This window comes from Falco biarmicus, chromosome 6 (genome assembly GCF_023638135.1).
Source record: "Falco biarmicus isolate bFalBia1 chromosome 6, bFalBia1.pri, whole genome shotgun sequence".
Lineage (NCBI taxonomy): Eukaryota > Metazoa > Chordata > Aves > Falconiformes > Falconidae > Falco > Falco biarmicus.
The window spans coordinates 18291947-18311408 of NC_079293.1; the positions used below are offsets into that span (position 1 = coordinate 18291947).

The 19462-nt window shown below is 37.7% G+C and overlaps 1 protein-coding gene across 1 annotated transcript in view; it reads left to right on the top strand.

The window, feature by feature from the left end:
- The window catches only part of HMGCLL1 (3-hydroxymethyl-3-methylglutaryl-CoA lyase like 1), an 87978-nt gene that overhangs the window by 48354 nt on the left and 20162 nt on the right, over positions 1-19462 (top strand). Inside the window, exon 7 of the mRNA XM_056344379.1 lies at positions 3210-3398. Coding sequence (XP_056200354.1) covers positions 3210-3398 — 189 coding nt within the window. The remainder of the gene's footprint in view (positions 1-3209; positions 3399-19462) is intronic.

The following is a 19462-nucleotide window of genomic DNA, read 5'->3' on the forward strand; positions in this document are numbered from 1 at the left end:
AACATTTACTCACACAGCTGTTTTATTTTCTGTCTTTGTCCTACTAAGTGTATTCTTGAATACGCCACTGTGTATGTGTTTAAGAATAAAAGCTACCTCAATGAAGTTATTAATTCAGGTCCTGATTCAGCATGCACTGATGTTTATATAGAAGAATCTAATGAGCTGTTAATGGATTTTACATAAACACATGCACTTATCCTTTGCTGAATCAGAATTATCAAAATTACTGGCTGTTGCTAAACCCTTTCAGAGAGCTGCCACCCTGGTCATGGTCATCATCTTTCTTGGGATGGGACCATTTTGACCCCCTGACTGCGCGTTGCAATCAGCAGCTATGATTGGAAGACTTAAACTGTTTCTCCGCAGTCAATGATGGTGACGATTTATATTTTTTTCTTAAGCAAAGATTTTTTTTACCGAAGCAAAAGCAATTAGGAGAGATGGATTATTAACCAGACCATATATGTTTCTGGCATACTAGATCCATAACTATTTTACACCTAGTTATCTAGTGAATGCAAACTACAGATGCCTTCGGACTTGTAGAATTCATCAGGTATATCCATATGGTTCTTTATTTAAAAAAACCAAACCCAGCAAAACAGCAAAGAATTCTCATCTCCTAAAATAGTCTGAATAGTCCTTTTATCACTCTGCTGCTTCTTGAAATGGAATCACTGCTTAACCATTTATCATCCTGTGGTTTGTGAATTTCAACGTTAGGCAAATAAGGCTTGAAAGTTGTTGGAAGCACTGTATAACATCCTTGAAGGCAGTTGTGTTATCTGTTGTCCTCCAGTCATGCACTTGGCAGTTTTTATCTTTCTGCCTGGTTCTTTCTCCCTTTAGCTTCCTTTTAACCTAGAGCAGTGAATTCATTTAAATATTATCCAGCATACAGGCTGATCAGGCTACAGAAAACATACCTACTTGTGTTTGAATATTGATGGATTATTTCCCTTACAGCACAGGGACTGAAGTGTGGTTTTCTGTTGTTATTTGCTTAAAATAATCTGTAACTGGACCTTTTGTATTCAATTAAGAGCATAGTTTTAGGTATTATTTTCAACAGCAGGATTGTTCATTTGTCTATGGGGTTGCAGTGCTGGGTTGTCAGCTCCCATTTTGGTCCACGCTTGGTGTCAGGGCACTGTTCCCAAGGGGAGTAGCAGGAGACTCATGCATAGTAAAATGGCTCGGTGGTGCAGAACAGAGCCCTGTTCCACCAACAAAGCTGCAAGCTCGTAATCACATCCTGACAAAATAGCATGTTCTCTTCTCCCCCACCCTCCTCCCAAAAATCCACATTAAAAACTTACAAAACTGTAACTAATGGGCTGCCTCCTACTGTGGTGGGATAGAAAATTTAGTACAAAAACTCCCACCCAACTTCCAAGCATGCACATTCTTCTTGAAATTAAATAGAGACCTCTGTTTAAAGGTCGATTTAAGGTTAGATCATGACAAGTCAGTGATGATGCTCAGCTTGTTAGCAGAGTTTCCCCCTCTCTTCTGTCACCTTTCAGAACTTTTATTTTCAGAAAGCTGAAAGACCTAAGGACTGAGCAAGCAAAGGAAGTGAACGGAGTATGATTTCTAGCAGCTTATATAATCTCTTTGTCGCCACTAAAATGCTGATCTAGAAAACCTTTGAATCATGAATTTAAAAGAACATGAGAAAAAGATGCAGTCTGCTTCCTTTACCCTGATTTTACACAAAACCTGAGGTTTGGGGATTAACTAGGGGTAATCCACCACTAACTGCAGACGATGATTTTTTTTCTTACAACAGTAGTCCAGTTAAAACACCTGCCATGTGTTGATGATATAAAAATATGCTGTGAGAATCCCTTTTTGCAGTCTGGTGAATGTCCCTTTCTTAAAGAGTATATTGAATTTATGTTGATACAAACCAGGGGCTCTTTGACTTTGAAGTACAGAGAGTTTTACTACATTTGCAATAGTCATAGCACTTTCAAGCTTTAAGCAGGACTGTTCAGACTACTTGAAGTTCTTTTTCAGCTGTTCTTTGAATTAAGTGAACAGCAATATTAATCCAGCACTTTGGAGACTGCTGGTGCAGCACTTTGTCAGCGTCCTCAGACATATTCACAGCAATCCCACTGATGAAGTCCTGGAATTGCTTTAACAGCAGAGTGGAGTGCAACTGAAGATGTCTTGGAAAAGGGTCATATTTTTTCATTTCTGAACAGTTAATTTCCAGACACGGATTGGATTCTCTTCCAGTGGAGTGGCATGCTGGGATCACTGATACACAGGGAGGAATCCTAAAAGGGACAAACATACTGAGAAACTGAAAATAAATTCAGCAAAACTAGGATGGAATGATCCTACATTCAATTTCTAAAGATTTTTGGTGCAAATATGATTTTGTGCTTCCAAGTGTGTGTCTCTCTCCATAAAAACATGGAGCCAGACCTCAAATCTCTTACTCATACAAAGAATTCAAAGATGTAATTCCAGAAATGTTTAGAGCTCTACTTACATAAGTAAGAAATATTGGTGTATGGTTTTGTTTGGTATTAAGAAAAATATTAAAACTTAAAGAATAGAATGTTAATTAAGTTACAGTTTTGCTTTGTTAGTATTTTAATGTTTGATTTCATGGAAAGCAAGCAAAATTAATATTAACTACAGCATGCTAAACTTCATTTTCCATTCATGTTTTCAGTGCCAAGAGAAAGCAAAATCAGGCTTCTTGTTAATTATTTATTGTCTTAGTTCAGCCCTGTGCTTGGCTCCATCTAATAAGCAAACAGAAGGGCAGGTCTTTACCCTGCACAACTTGTAAGCTGAAAAGTACACAGAGAAAACCAAACAGCTGGGAAACCCCCAGAGAGGGGGAAATGTTGGGAAAGGGCTTGACAGAAACTTAATTCATAGTGTAAAATCTTGCTTACTTGGATTCTGTGGGAGAGTCAAAACCCAAGTTTTTGATGGATTTGGCTTGCTTGGTTATTCTACGTACAGAAGCAGAACTATAAATTTAAAATAAGAGGATCTATGGGACTTTCTTCTTGGGTGACAGTTTTGAAGAATAAATAGAGGGTTTCTGATACATAGATCTGCCTTGGGGGGTCAAATCCTGAAACCTGTACAGAAGTACGTCCTTTTTAATGCATGTTCTTGGCCCTAATTTATATTCTTTTATCTTGACCTTTTCATGTTTCTCTGTTTCTAATCAGGTATCTAAGCGACTGTACAGTATGGGCTGTTATGAAATCTCTCTGGGGGATACCATTGGTGTGGGGACTCCTGGAAGTATGAGAAGAATGTTGGAAGCTGTTATGAAAGAAATTCCTCTGAGTGCTCTTGCTGTTCACTGTCATGACACGTATGGCCAGGCGTTAGCCAATATCCTCACAGCCATACAGGTAACACAGGATCTCGTTTTACAGAAATGTTACTAATGGTCTTTAGTTTAATTCAAGTGCACAGTGTTTTAAAATCCCACCCTTAAAGAATCATTAGAAGAGGAAAAAGGCACTCACTAAAGTTCCAGAAAGTATTGGTTATGCATCAGATTGTCTACAAGTATTACTGCTGTTGCTTTTGCCAGGAAATGTCAATCCTTATCTATTTATTACCTTCAATTCCATATGAAATTACTAAAAACCCAGTGATGATTATTATATTCCATTGATTTTGGATGAGGGACATAAAAATATTTTTTTATGATGTCTCTGATTCCACTTTTCTTAGGAACATCTATGTTTGATATTCACTAAAATAAAATTTCTACTTTACTGAGTTGTCTAAATATAAAACAGAATAATGCATAATTACATCTTGATTGAAGATAGATAAAGCAAAATTATTGATAATTGCATACACAGAGTGGTCTAGATAACTTTATCACTGCAAACATGTCTTAAGTATGCCTTTTGTTTATCAGTTATACCTTCCAAATAAGATCAGCAATATCTTTATATCCTATTTAATCTTCTCTCAAATCTGTGGCTAAATAATCAAAAATAGTTAATTTCAATAAGATATATTTTTCCCTTTGTGTTCATATATTTTTATGAATAGGACACAATACAAGAAACAGGCTACAAGTTCTGATGTACTATTTGTAAAGATAGAATCTTGAAAAATATCTTACTGTTTAGATGCATTCCAAAGGAGACTATTTTTAATAAATGTTATGGAATCAAAAGCTGTTTACAAATCGTAGGGCTTTATTGTTCTGTTTTACACTTAATGGCATCTTCTGCTTCCATGCAGTTCAGGCAGCCGTTTGTAAGGTCAGCTTTCCTTTGTCCAACTTGTTATTTTGGCAGAGCTCCTATGAGGTTGTTTAGGAATAACAGCAGTGTGTTAACAGTGTTAGTGATATAAGCCACAAGAAGGAACAGGGAAAGTTTCAACATGGGAATCCGCAGGTATTTGATTAAATACTGAATGACAAAATCTGGTTAAAAAAGGTTCTAACTTTTTCACACTTACTTCTAGTGTTGCAAATGTGTGTGTATGTACCATGGGATAAATAAATCACTAATTTCACAGTTAGCTTCAGTTGCAGATGTAATAGCTAAAAGCAGGAAAACCCTTGAGCATGGGAGGAGTTCGCCATAAAAATACTTGAAGCATTGTTTTTCAAATCCTTCCTTAAAATAATTGCTGTCCTGGTGCCTACTAAACACTGAAGGATGGCTATGCTTTGTTAACCCCAGTATTTGTTGTGATTCTTGTCTCATGTTTACCTCCTACTCCTGTTGTTTTACTTCTTAAATCAACTGTGTGAGAGTTAAGGGGGAAAGAAGCTCTTAGGTACCTAGTGTGCAGTTCAGGCTAATTAATATGTAAATTCAGGAGAGCAATAGACCTAAAAAAAAGCCCCTGTGCAGCCTTCTCAGATTTCTGGGAAGCCAGGGGTGCCTGAGGCCCACCAGAAAACTTCCTTATGTGCTCAGGTTCTGCTACAGTGCATGTCTAAAGGTGCAGTGTTGTTGGCTGGGCTGTACTTGTCATAGATTTTGCCAAAAGTCCTTGATGAAGCAGGCATTACACAGTCTCTCTGACTGGCTTTGCACAAGCAGCTCCTTGGCTGGCTCTAAAGGTAGGTCCCCAGGCTCTTGGATCCTCCAATGGGGCACACCTCACAGCATCCTCTCCTGTCTCTGGTCAAAGAAACAAGGCAGCTAGCAGTGAATTGTAGCTAAACAATACTCCTAAAACAGGACAACTTTCACGGGTCAGCTGGCTGGCAAAGTGCCAAAGGCAGTGGATCAGAGTGCCTCAGTTCTAGCCTTCTAGCCCCTGCGGTAAGGCTTCTCTGTGCCTTCCTCTCTGCAAAAGATACACAAACGGCGAAGTACTGGGGTGAAACCCCTTGTCCAGCTCAGCCGCTGGTTTCCTAGACCAGACTCTCCACAGACACAGTTCTGTACCCTTCCTCCCTTATGGGTCTGCGCGACCGACTCGGTATTTCATCAGGAGTGAAATGTGTTTGAGGGGTTATAGAAATAATGAGCTATGGTTATTGTTCGAAAAGAAGTCATTCAGCAGGCAAGATTACACTCTTCCTAAAACATCACAGCCTACAACCCCACACTGTACACTGTTGTATTGTATATTGTATTTCCTAAGAATTAATGAATGACAGCTGGAAAGCCACAAATCACTCTGCACTAATTCAGGCGTTGCTTCGATGGGAGATCTCCTAGGAGTGGAAAGAGGTGCTGGTGATTCAGTAAGTAATTTTTTCTACAGATCACATTGTTCCATGCAGGATTATACTACCCAGAATATTTTCTTTTGTTTGGGGCTGATCCAAAGTAATCTACAACTGACAGGCTGTATCTGTATAAGAAATTAGCAGGGAAGTAGTCGTGTAATTTTAGTATTCAGTTTTATGTGTGTTGTTTTAGCAGAAGGGTAGGTAGTGAAAGATGGGAGAGAGATCAGCCAACTTTTAAAGGATAAGTAATTTTTTAAGTTGTTAAAGTGAATACTATAGATAGAAAGCATTGCTTAGAGAAAGGAATTTCACTTTCTTTCATGAAGAGCATCTGTGTGAAAATTTGAGGAACGTGAAGTGATGCTTCAGAACAAAACAGTAAACAGTTAAAGCAGAAACATGACTCACTCTTGGTTAAATGGTTTAATATAAGAATATCAGAGTATACCATCTACCAAGGAGACAAATGCAGAAGATCAGAAGTGATGTGGCAATCCAGTTAAAGGTTATGGTATTTTGAGTAAAATTACATATGAGGGTTAGCTAATGTGACAAACACAAGATGTAACTAAAAGAAGTAGTAAAACATTTATAGGAAATTGTTACAGACCTCCAAGGAAGGGTAAAAGGATGGGTCAGGAAACTTCTGTGCTGGAGAGGCCCCAGTAAGGTAGACCATTGATCTGAGGAGATTTGAGTTACCTTGACAATTGGCTCCTGCCTGTAGTGTGTGCAGAGCGGGTACGAAAAGGGAATTTTTTAAAGGGAAGTGATACAGAACTCTTTTCTTGCATAGCCTGTGTAGTTGCCAGAAATAGCTTTGTCTGTTTTCATAGCACATATCCGAACATAAGAAAGAATATGCAAAGAGGAGTTTTGGCTGGCAGTGATACCTCAATGAATGAAACAATCACATGGTAATCCCATAGAACTTTATCAAATTCAAATTGCTGTTGTAACTCATTGATATAAACAGATCCCTACACTACTGGGATCAAGTCCTAACTTAGAGAAAACAAGCATAAAACTAATGACTTACCGGGAGCAAGAATTTTTATGACCTTTTGTAATTATTTCCACCTTATTGGACACTATATGATGAGTGAAACTGATGATTTGCCAAATTAAATTACATTTTATTAGTGATTTCTTTTTCTAGAAAACAAGAATTTTGAAATAAAATCCACACTTTAGTACCAGAAACAAAATGTAGCAACCCTCTACTTAAATGTTCAAGGTTCAGACTGCAAATTCCCAATTTGTGAATACAGGATTTCATTACAGTGTAATATATCCCCTTACAGAGACTTTAACATATTTCATAATATTTTGTTAATGTCTTTAAGATCCTTGAATTTTAAAGATTAAATAAACTTTTTTTTTTTTTTTTTTTAAAAAAAGATCCTAATAGAAGTGGCTGGCTACTGACCGCTTCCCTTCATCACAACTAAATAGATTCTGGCCTTTTTGGTGCATGCTGGAGAGACTAACCAACCTGCATATTTTTGTGCATCCAGTTTACTTATGTAGTTCACACAAAGGCAAGCAATGTTGATGTGGCAAAGCTTTAAGAGCCAGAACCAGGAGAGGAGTTCGAACATAGATGCTGAAGTTCGTGTTTTATTAATTCAGAAGGATCATTGTGTTACAGGAATACGAGTTCGCAACAGCCAGCAGCCTGAAATGCTAGAGCTGAAGTTAAGCAACTGAAAAAAAGACTATGTTTAAAATTCCTGCCTCCATGATTCATGTGAGCTTACATGTGAAGCCTTAAGGGAGATTAATTTCCCCCCCAAAACCAGCTCCTAGCTAGTCCTTTGTTTTCAAATACAGGATTTGCCATTTGTGGCAGTTGAGCTTGCCTGTAGCGACAGGCTGTCGAGACCCCTTTCAGCTGGCGGATGGAGGCCAGCTCGCTGCTAAGATTTCATGCCCAGGAGCTGCCTGCTGCTAAGGAACCTCAGCGGAGGTCTCCTCCTCCTTCACTTGGTGATGGCTTTAAACCTCAAGCTCTTAGGCAGATGTGTGACCAATCCTGGGTGCTATCTGCAGACCCGATCCTGATGTTGAATCGCAGCCTCCACTCCCGACTCTTTTTTGGTGAGGTTGCTGCCGCTGCCTGCCTAGCTGTGACTCTTGGCCTGCCTTTATGGAGCAGGCTGTGCTTGCTGCTGCTGGAGACAGTCGAGTCTTTAGAGGGACTGGCCACCGCTATCCTGAGCTTTAAGGATGTCTGGCTGGCAGGTAGTGGAGGGGGTGCTGAGCTGGGAGATGGAGCAGCTGTGAGTTAGCAGGTCTTATGCTCTGGTCTTGGACCTCAGCTGGAGGCTTTGTCTTGCAGAGAAGCAAGATAGTGCTAGTCAGTTAAATCCAGAAAGCACTTCTTGGTGTCTGGGTGTGCACAAAGCCCTAACAGTTCTGTACTGGGAGCTCTGCTGGGCCAAAAAAAGACTCCAGGAATCAGTCCGAAGAATCGATGTCTGTGTCTGACAGAACTTACACATCTCTTAGGTGCCAGACTACTTTCATTGCCATTCCTCTCTGAAGTTTTTGGACCTGTATTTCTGTGACTAACTGACCTAAAAGAATATACCTGTTATGATGAATTTCCAAATAAATACCGAATCTGTATAGAAAATTCACTTACCATTCATACGCTGCAGCCAGTTCTTTCACCTTTGATTTGTCCAGCTTATTTTAATAGACGTCTACAAGGATGAAGGGCTCATGGAAGCTTATCCCAGCAAATAGCTAGTAGGTGCAGCTAGAAGCCATACAAGTTACAGTTGCATAGAGAAGTGATGATAAAGTATAATGGTAAAATGGCATGAAGGTGTGGATAGCAATACTGGGAGGTCGAGCGAGAGGAAAGCTAATATACATAACCTGTATACTACTCACATATAAATTATTCTAGGGTTCCTGTTGGTGATTTTTTACCTTTTTGCTGAGTTATACATACAAACATGTATACAGTCACAGTTTAATCTCTTGATTTAAAAGGAAGTGACAGGATAATTTATTAGAAGTACAATTTTATGAAACTTTATGTTGTAAAAACTCATAAGCACACTTCCTTGGGTTTAGTTTTCATGAACTTTATGTGCTGATTTCTTCTTTGGAGTTCATTTCCAAAGAGATACAAAGTTAAAACCAGCAGGTTTCTCCTGGATTTATGTTGAAATCCCCCGTTTTCCATAATTCTAGTGCAAAACCATAGCTGGGCTGTGATCTTTTTTATGGTTGCTTGGACAGGGCCAGAAATACAAAGAGAGATTTTAAAACTAGATGAGCTTTGCTGCAAAATGCTGTACTAGAAGAGAACAAAAAGGACATGACATAAGCAAAAATTAAACAGTAAAACTAAAAACTCTTGGGTCCCTGATTTTCTAAGTATGAAACAGCAATCAAAAAATCCACAGCATGCTGGGAAACAAAACAAAATCTTTAAAAGGAAACAAAAAAAGCAGGGTTAACTCAAAGCATCATAAATTCAGGTACGCACATTTATTTATGTGCCGGTATGAATGGTCACCATTTTGGAGGTTCAAAATTCAGGACTGCTTTTTATCTGCCTAAAGGCTAGGTTTGACCAGCATCTGAATTCCTGCACTTTCTCCCTGTAAAACAGAGAACAAAGTGTATACACAGGCTTTGAATAAGGATTTAAAGTCTTCTGTCCTGTCTCCCAGCTTTATCTACCGTTGCTGCTGCGCATTACGTTCATCATTGGCAATTCAACAACTTCTTCCTAATGACCACTGGTAGGATCATAAATTTGCTTATGCATCTACATCTCTCAACTCTTTGTCTAACTCAATAGGAACCTGAAATTGAACGTTCAAGATGATATTAAGAAAGAAAGAAAAAAAAAAGAGACACCTTATCATTCTTTATATGTAAAAAATTCTCTTTTTAATTACCTGCGAAGCACAATCATTCAGAGCTGTAGTGTAGTAGAATAAATTGACACTTCTGTATAAGGTAGAGAAGATAGATAAGCAACTACGAAAAAGTGTGAAGCCTTGCATGTACTCATTGGGCTACACTTGAGCCAGGAATTTTCATGTAACAGTGAACGTGAACTTTCTAGCTGAGGAAGGCAGTCTAGCCATACTTGTCTGTTGCTACAAAACTAAAAAAAATACTGATTTGGGGGAGATACATAGTAATTGAGGAAATGAACTTGTGTGTAGCGACTGCCAAAGCTCTTGCTTGAATAATACATGAAATGCCAGTAGGATTTTTTTATTATTATCAGCAGTGTGCCAGGGTACCCACTGCCTGGCAATGAAATTATTTACATCTAAACTAATTTTTAACAGAAAAAAATAGTCATGACACTTAAGTCAGTTAAAATTTCAGCACCGTATTGCAGACAGGGTTTTTTAAGCCAATAAGAAGTACTATATGAACAGTAACATCTTGGTTTGTCTTTTCCTGATTTGACATGTCACTCTGCACATCGCTTTTCTTCAGTTTTTTATTTGTAAAACAAGGAATAAGACTCATCACTTTTAGGTTGTGAAACACTAAAAAAGGTCTACAGAGGAAGAGCATCAGACAAGTACAAATCATTTTTATGAAGTCTAGATGTAAAATTTATTCCTGAAATCAAAGTTTAGAAACTGAATAGATTTTAAGTTTGGTAATTTTGAGATTAAAAAATCCAAGGTATATGAGTGGGCAAGTGATCAAGATACATACATGCCTGATCAAATTATCTGAGTTCTGTAACACTCCGTTTCCTTTCCCCAGCACAGCCTGGCACTCTGAAGAATTGATGTAGCATGATGTGAGGGTAGGAAAGACTTGCTGTATGAAGCATGCACATATTTTGAAATCTTGAAAAAATGTTAATACTTTTGCATTCCTATTTGAAGAAACACGTAGAAATCGAAAGGTTTCAGCAGACCTCATAAGTTTACTTTCCTCTGCTGTTTGCAAAGGTATGCTAAGAAACTGCAGAAGACTTAACAGAGATCTCTAGAAACTAATTTCAAGGTTCAGATAGGGAAACATTAGAAAACACAGCTTGACTTAGAATAGCTGTACGGGATTCAGGAAGGGCTGGTCATGCTTCAGTATTTCTCTGGAATTCTTTGAGGCAGTCACTGCCAAAGAAGACAAAGGATATACAGTGGCCATCATATGCTTTGATTTTTCAGAAAACAATTTACAGTGTTCTGCACTGGAAGTTAATATTAAGGCGTGGAGGCATGTAATAGGTGGAAAGTTGGCTAAATGGCAGGAAACAAGTGGAGTTATGAAACGGAATTTCTTCAAGCTGGAAAGCACCCATCAGCAGGGTTGTGGAAGTATTGGCCTGTAGGTCCCAGGTTTTCCTGCTTAAATGAATAACTTGCAATACCATAACACTTATGTTAGGGGCAGTTTTTCTAACTTGTAGAAATAAAACTTTCCAAATTTTAGATTCCCATTGTAAGAATGGGACCCTTTAAATAAGGGTCTTCCTACAGCTTTCTACTTTTGGATTTCTCTAGGAACTAATTCATCATAGTCACTTACCGAGTATTTTCTGGGTTTGAAAGTGTAAACAATGTTTTTGAATACAGTCAAACTAAAAGAGCTGTTAGCAATAACACAAAATTCTTTAGAAAACATGTTTGCTTTTTTAGTTCTGTTTCCTTTTATTCTCTTTTCCTCATAGAAACAACATAGCACTTAGGTAAAGCTAGCAATTAAAAAAAACCAGATGTTTGAGCTGAAGGAGCGTATTAGAAAAGAGTAAGCAGAATCGTTTAAGATTGAAAGCTAACAAGACAGAGGTGAGTCAGACTGTATTTGAAAGCAGATAAATTAGGGGGAAAATGGCAGGTGAATTGTGAAAAGGCAGCAACTTTCTTCTGTGAAGAAAGCTTAAAAAGAGGGTGTGTGCTTTAGGAAAGTAGAAAAACACTCGCGTTTTATCAAATAATATTGCTACTATGAGCAGTTGGCTAGTTACTTTTGTAAGTGAAAAAACATACTGCTCAAATGAATAAATCAGACCTACATATGGGAAGAAAATGAAAACATAAGCATTCGTACTGAAAATCTGACAGATGTTTTCCAGTACATTCTGTTTGGGTTTTTTCTTTCTTTTGTGTCTTTTTATAGGTTCTGGTTTTATGTTGTTGCCTGTAATTTCAGCAAAATAAGAAAGCAAGCAAATGAACAGGCAGTACCACTCCTGCTCTTTTCTCAGATCAGTACAAAAGAAGTTAGCAACCCTATTTTTATTGCTTTCTGCTGCTTTTTGTGGGATGTGCATAGTATGCAATTTCTGAGGAGCTGTAAATTTTTGACCTTTCTCCCTATGCTTCAGAAAACCTTGATAGCCTGATAGTTCACAAGTAAACTCCTCATTGCTATTATTACAGCTATTATGCTATTACTAGGGAAAAAAAAAAGTTTAAACACTAGACTTTGGTACAAGATTTTGATTTTTTTAAACTTTTTAGGATAAGGAAGGGAATGTATTTGTTACCGTACGCTGGAAAGCAGCCAGAGTTCCTGAGGCAAAGGAACTATTTACCTACGTATATCAATAGGTATCCTGTACGTTTTTGTGTTTTTTGGTTTATATCTTACATGAAACTTAGTATATTTTAAAGGATTAACAAATAATAGAAATCTACATTGTTCTAGCTGCCTCTAACATGATGATTGAATTTCAGAAGCTTTCAACCCTAGTTACTGAACCAATAAACCTCAAGTCTAAGTCTGTTTCAGGATACTAATCAGACAAAGAGATCCTTCATCAGTTATAGATTATTCTCATCTCCAAATTCCCTCACTAGAGCTGACTTGGAGCAGTAGACACAACTTCTCTTTGGCTTACAGTCAAACCTCAGCTGTCTTTTAAAACATTTTTAAACCTTGAATTTCTCATGCAAATCTATGCATCTGTCTTTATATCTCAGTAAATTCATATAGATTTATCACCCTAGGCCTAAATGGAATATGACTGGAGAACTCACTGCAGCAACTACAGAAATAAAATCTGAAGTGGTTTTAGTTTTCTATCTTAAAGCCAAAGATATTCTATACTAATAGCATTGAAGCCATAGAATTATAGAAAGAATGAATATGGCCCAAATATTCTATGCTCTTTTCTGGTTTTCTGTGCTTGCATCCTCCTTGCATATTTCTACTTTTCTCTTAGAATGCTGTTTTATTGTAGCTTTCCTGATCACATCTTAAATGCTTTCTTTTCTGAGTTTCCCATCATGTCAGTGGTGTTCGTTCTTCATTCTTCATTTCATTCTGCAGTGTCAGTGGTACATTCCAGTTGCAACTTCATTGATCATTTCCTGTTTCATTAAATCTTGAAGAATTAAGGCCACATTGGTTTGGTTGACAAGTACCTAAAAGGGATTCTAGTATTGCTTTCACTACGATGCATTTTTCTCCTCCTATGAATGCCTTCTTCCCATGCAAAAATAAACAGATTCAGAGAATTTACTTTAAATGATTCTTTGGTCCTCATCAGATCTGTTCTGCTGCATCATTCTTTAGTTGTCATATCTGGAACTATAGTTTGTAAAAGGGGAAGTTGTTAGTATTGATAGAATATGAGAAGACAGTTCTTTTTTATTTCACCTTTTGCCAGCTAATAAGAGGTTTGCAAAGCTGTGCTTGCAAACAAGCCTCCCGCAAGACAGCACAGAATATAATTTAGATACAAAACCTGCAGATTATAGGCTCATTTGAGGATAGTACCCCATACAAACTATTAGTGTCTATCTCCCCTCTCCTTTGTTCTCCTCTGTCATGCCTTTTTGCCATTCTTTGCCTCCATCAGGGCTTAAGCAGTGTCAGTATCCTGCTGGCAGCTCACTGGCAAGAAGGGAGAATGATGTGAACAGATACTGTGCTCCTACGTTCACCTAATCCTAATATTTTGCCTGGCACTTATGTTAATTTTTTCCTCTCTCTCACTATTTTTCTAGTCATTGTTTGATAGTTCTAAGTCCACATGGCCAGAGCAATAGTCTTTTTACAGACCTCCTTTTATCATCCCAACCGTGTCTTGTTTAACTTGACTATTTAAATGGCTAAAAGTCAGCATCATCCAGTTCTGAAGTGGACTGGGCAGTAATCCAGCTCTTTCTGTTAGAGACAGACATTCATTTTTTTGGACTAGAAACAAATTACTTCCAAATGCTGGAAATGTAAGAAGGCTTTTCAAAAAGGGTTTTCAGGTGTTTATAGAACAAATTAGTATAAAATAGTTTTCAAAATGCTAAGCCCAATTTAAAATAAATATTTAGTACTTTTAGGAGTTGTGAAAATAGAACACTAGAAAACTGAAGTCACTGATCTGTAGCATGCATAAAAAATATGGTCAGGGCACACTGGTGTCACATTCCCCATGCATATTTCTATTGTGCCTCAACTGGATTGCATGCATAAGAGAGGTAGTGTTTCGGGGAGGGGTAGTTTCTAGGGCACTGCATGGCTGGCTGTAGGTTTGATGAGATGACTGCCTGTAGCAATCAGAAATTTAACTGATTACTGTTATTTAACAACAGTTTTTCATTCAATTCTTGAATATCAGAGTCTAGATTATCAAGATGACTGGAAAATGGAGAGTTTTCATTGGCCTGAAGGTTGTTTTTGTGCCTCACAAAAAACAGCTGCAGCAGCATCACATAGGCACTCTCTCATTCACCGCAAGACAAGCTAGAGAACAGCTGTTACCTGTCCCTTTTGGGTTTACGGTGTCGCGCTTGTCTGTTACACACCTTCTAACTTTCACAACAAATGAAATGTGATTTCCACAGATAAGTGTTCTACAGAACTGGCTCATCTCAGAAGTGTTCCATCCTTGCAAGCCCATCCCACTATCCCTTCTCAACACTCCTCCCACAGCATGCATTTATTCAATTTCTATCTCATCAGCCATCATACTAATTTTAGATGTGAGACTGAATGTCTGAATAGACTTTGCACTCCTATAGTTGCTATATCACCCCTTTAAAGTGTTCCCAGTCTCAGTACCTCCTGGCCTCTGTGGCACTAAGACCAATCGATACAAAAAGCTTGAATCCATAATATTAAATTGTTACCCTCCAAAATATGGTCAACACTTCCAGACTGCCAAGTATGAGCAACCCCTAAATGGTGCTGGTTCCCAGATGGTGCCAGAAGTTGTTTGGTGGAGCACTACCTGGCCCAGGCCAAAGCTGTGGCAGGGACTGTGGCAAGAATTACGCACGGTAGACAGTTGAGTTCCAGACCTGACACCATTTAGTTCATTGGTCAGATATATATGTATGTGTCCACAAAAGAGCACAAGTTCCTGTGTATTAACAGCACAAAAGAGAGATTTTTGCAGCCATTCGAGGATGTCTTCAGACCTGAGATTTCAGAGGTTCTGCTCAGCTGAGTGTGCTGCTGGCATCCCTGGTGATCTCACTGCAGAGCTGTTGCAGGTCTTCCTTAAACATCTCTACACTACACCCATCTCTACAGCTAAGGTGGGACTCCCCACGTTATATGCTTTTGATTCACGGCGTGGGGGCATGCTTGAGGTATGCAGCACTGCTTACTAGCATGACACATTTAAGTGTGCATGTAAGTTGTTCTGAAAAGCTGAACTGTTTTAGTTTTTTTCCAGAGCACTGTAGTTCAGGGCAGACATCCATCCCACAGGATATCAGCTTGATTAGTAAAAGACTGGCAAAACTAAGCAGTTTACTGTAGGATCTGAATATGGAAAATGTTGGCCAGTCTGTAACTGGTATGGCTAACGTGCCAATTTAAATTAAATTTCTAATTTAAATGCACCATAAAAATCAGTATCTGTATTTTTAAAAGTAATCTAAAACATGTTCTAGATTAATACTAAGTTAATAATATTCATTAGACCGCCTATTCATTCCTGTGATTAATATGTACTTACAACGATAATTCTAGCATATATAGTTTTAAATACTTTCTAATCTACAACTTAGGAGTATGTCAGTGGCTGTGTGTCTTAACTTTGTGTTTGCAGCTGGTCTCCTTCTTGATTGACTGTGATACAGTCTTACTCGTTTTGCTTTCTTTCTGTTTTAAGCTTACGTGCTGCACACTAAAAATGTGGTGTGTGGCACAGTGACAGAAAAACCAAGATATTTCAACATAATTTTAAAAGTTGTGCAAGAAAAATTTCAAAAGTTTGGTGAGGATACAGTTATTTTAAGTACCTTTAAACCCAGGTTTTTATTCAGGATTTAATTCCTCATTTGATTTTCGTGATGTTTTGAAAATGAATTATTTCTGTAAGAGTTGTTTGACTTGTTTTTAGAAATCCTCCTTGTAATCATATTGCACTTTAATCAGGCTGTGACTCTGTGTACATCAGCTAGAAGAATATAAATGGCTTTTAGACATGTGTATTTTTCTACTTGATGGAAATCACTCCCCCTCCCTTTTTAGCCTGAAGTATTTTTCTTAAAGTTTAACAGCAAGTGTAAAATGAGGATAGGATCACTACAGTGCTTTCCACTTGGAAATTATTGTTTCTTTTCATTACCTTTTGCTGGTTTTGGGTCTCTCTATTCTAGTTGCTGCCTGAAAAAGAGGGCACTGCATGGAACCAAGCAAGGATCAGAGGAGTTTGCCATTGCAGGAACAGGCCTGGGAAATCACAAATCCCAGTGCCTCCAGTAGGGAAGCACAGTGTTTACAGATGGTGCTTCCTTCCTTTTTGGGCAGCCCTACAGACAGCTGTGCTGAGGGGGTGGAACTAAACCTCTGGCCATTCTTGCATGTTTATGGCTCCTTGGAACCAATTTTGTTATCATCCAGCAAACAATGAGGGAGGGAGAGTGACTTCCTATCGCTGAGATGGCATCAGGTGGCTTTAAACAAGCTCTCAGGGTGTTTCCTAAGGTAAATTAAACTGCAGAAAATCCAGAGATACTGTGATCAGTCTGAAGTTCCTGAACTTACTCTGTGTGTTGGGTGGACCTTTGTAGCTGTACGAGAACGAGCGACTGTTTCTGTAAGCGGAATAAGTCAAAGATGACTCTTCAGTTAAGACAGAAACCAAAGCTGATGCAGTCCTTAAAGTATGACAATCATCTTCTTTTCTTTCTGTGCTGTGCAGAAGCAACACTGAACCAGTCTGCTGAGTCAAATAATTTGTCATTTATCTTTCTTTTCTTTTGAAATATTACAGTACAAATTGAAACAGCCAGGCTTTCAGAAATAAAAACCTTTTGATCATTTTTAAAGATAAATGAATGATAGTTTTATACACTCCATAATTTTTGCCAGCTTAAGTATTTTCCTGTTTATTTAACTTTTTTCTCCATTGTTGCTTAGTGCAAGTGTTGTATGGTGACAGGTTGTCAGAGGCAAATGATGTGATTTGCTTAATACAGAGTTCTTTCAAATGCATAAAATAAACAATTATAGAAAGAAATATTTTTTCTCTGATCTGTGTTACAACAGTTAGATTTTGCTTGCGCTAAGAGTTGCAAAAATAGGTAAGAATTTTTAATTTGATGTAGTATCTTTTCCTCTAAAGAATAAACTGAGTGAACAGAGTAAAAGTAGACTTAGCAAGGCAATGTAATGTGCGTCTGTAGCAAAAGACAAGATGCTAAATTGAATGCCTTTTGAAACAAAATAAGTCTTCTGGCTTTACTGCTAGCAGATATGTTGGATGAGCAATTTGCAACTGTCTTTTTTGAAGAAGGAACCTCAATCAAAAGAAGGGGGAAAAAATTGCAAGACGTTACGTTTTGTGTCTCACCAGCTTAATGCTACCACTTAATTAGTCAACATACTGGGAGGGAAGATTCTTTTGGAGGTAGTGTAATATGATAAGGTACTGTAATGCGATTAATATTACTAAACTGATCCAGTTAGAATAGTAGAAGCTGAGAAACTGTCACACTTTTTTTTTTCTTTTTTTTGTTTCCCGCATAATGATGAAAATTGTGGTGGGAACTTTAATTGAAATAAAGATTCACTCTGCCTGTGGTGTCCAAAAAGATGCCCTATTTGATTGCATCTTCTTTTGTCACATTAATTATTAACTATTTAATCCAATCCTGGAATTCTACTCAAGATGCTGTATTTTAGCACAAAACGTAAAGTTCTACTTCCTTGAAATTATATAGGTGAATGAAAACATATATTCCAGAGCCCTTAAAGGAGGTTGCTCCTTGGTTCTGAATCTTTGCAGTAGATGCTGTATTTTCCAACAAGACTTTCATGGTCCCATTTGTTAGATACATTTGTCTGAGTCTTGAATGAAATTAAGTATGTGCATAGGTGTTCGCAAGTTCAGAGGATATTTAGTGAAAATGAATTTTAAGAAAAAAAGTACTGATAGAAATAATACACTATTTTTTTTTGTTGTTACAAAAGATGTAAAGGGAATAATTCAGATATATCTAATGCCATATTATACTTTAATGTCTACTGCAATATTGCCTTAACTTTTGCTTAGCTAATTGGGAACCTAGTGTTATTTCCTCTAGAGAATGAGGTGTGCAAGAATTAATACATTCGGTTTTGTTGTTCTGTTTTGTTTTATGATTTTTGATGTTGTATTTTTTTCCCCTTGGAATGATTTTCAGAATGCAGATACCAGTGAAAGAAAAAAGAGAAGCAGTCTAACTACTGTAAATATTTTATAAAATGTCCATCTGAAGCCCCTCAACCTCTGGTAATTAGAGGCCATCCTGTGGAGATTGACAGGGTAAATTACCAGTTAATGTTTACACAACAAAACATATGCCCAGTACAATATCTTACGCTGATGTTACTGAAACCAGAGTCCGGAAATGTACAGTGGAAACAAGATGTGGTACTTTTCTTGTGCCAACACAAACAGCAATTACAGCGCAGTGTGAGAGAAGTCATAAGAAATACTACTGCATATCAGTAGTTCAACAAAGTCAGCACTTTTGTGTAATTGCAGGGGAAAAGGGCTGAAAAACATTACAGATCTCAGCAAGAAATGGCCCTTTATACTTTTAAACTGATCCTTGATAAAACAATGACGGGGTCATGAGAAGGCTACTCTGCCAATTTTGCTTCACTGTGGGATCCATTGACATCTGGCTGAGCTGCGGAAGCTGGAAAACTTCTTTAATATTCTCTTGACAGTAAAATGGACATGTGGAAAACATTCTAATCTGTTAATCTTTGGTGCTCCTGAAGAAAAAGGACATTTGGCTTTATACTTGGTGATGATAAATATTAAGTCTCCAGATCTAGCTGTAAATAACTTAAAAGCATTTGAATGGAGAATGCAGCTCTTGTTTTCCAAATATGAGAGAAGATGGATATGCACCTGTGTAATCCAGATGATGTAATAAATGCCAGGAGCTTTTTTCTAGGGGTAGTTTACCATACATCGTGGCAATCTGCTTTTCCTTAGGCTGAGTAGCTTTGGTCAATGAATACTGGGGAGCAGAATCCCTGAACTTCCTTACATCCTACATACTAAAATAGAATAAAGTATTGTTTCACTCAGGGATTTATGAAAATAGAATTAATAGAGATTCAAAATAGTAGTTATGTCTGAATAAAAAGTGCAGGTTTTATTTAACAGCATTAACTGTACAAATTATTTTTGGCCTAGACTTTAAATCTAATATTGAGTCATGGTGAGTGATGGAGATGTAAACCTATTCAGCTTGAGAAGGATGCACAATTCTTCATTTCTGTTATAAGACATACCTCCAGGAATATCTCATGTTAGAAAACTGCTATGAGCATATACTGTGTATTGTAAGTAGGAAG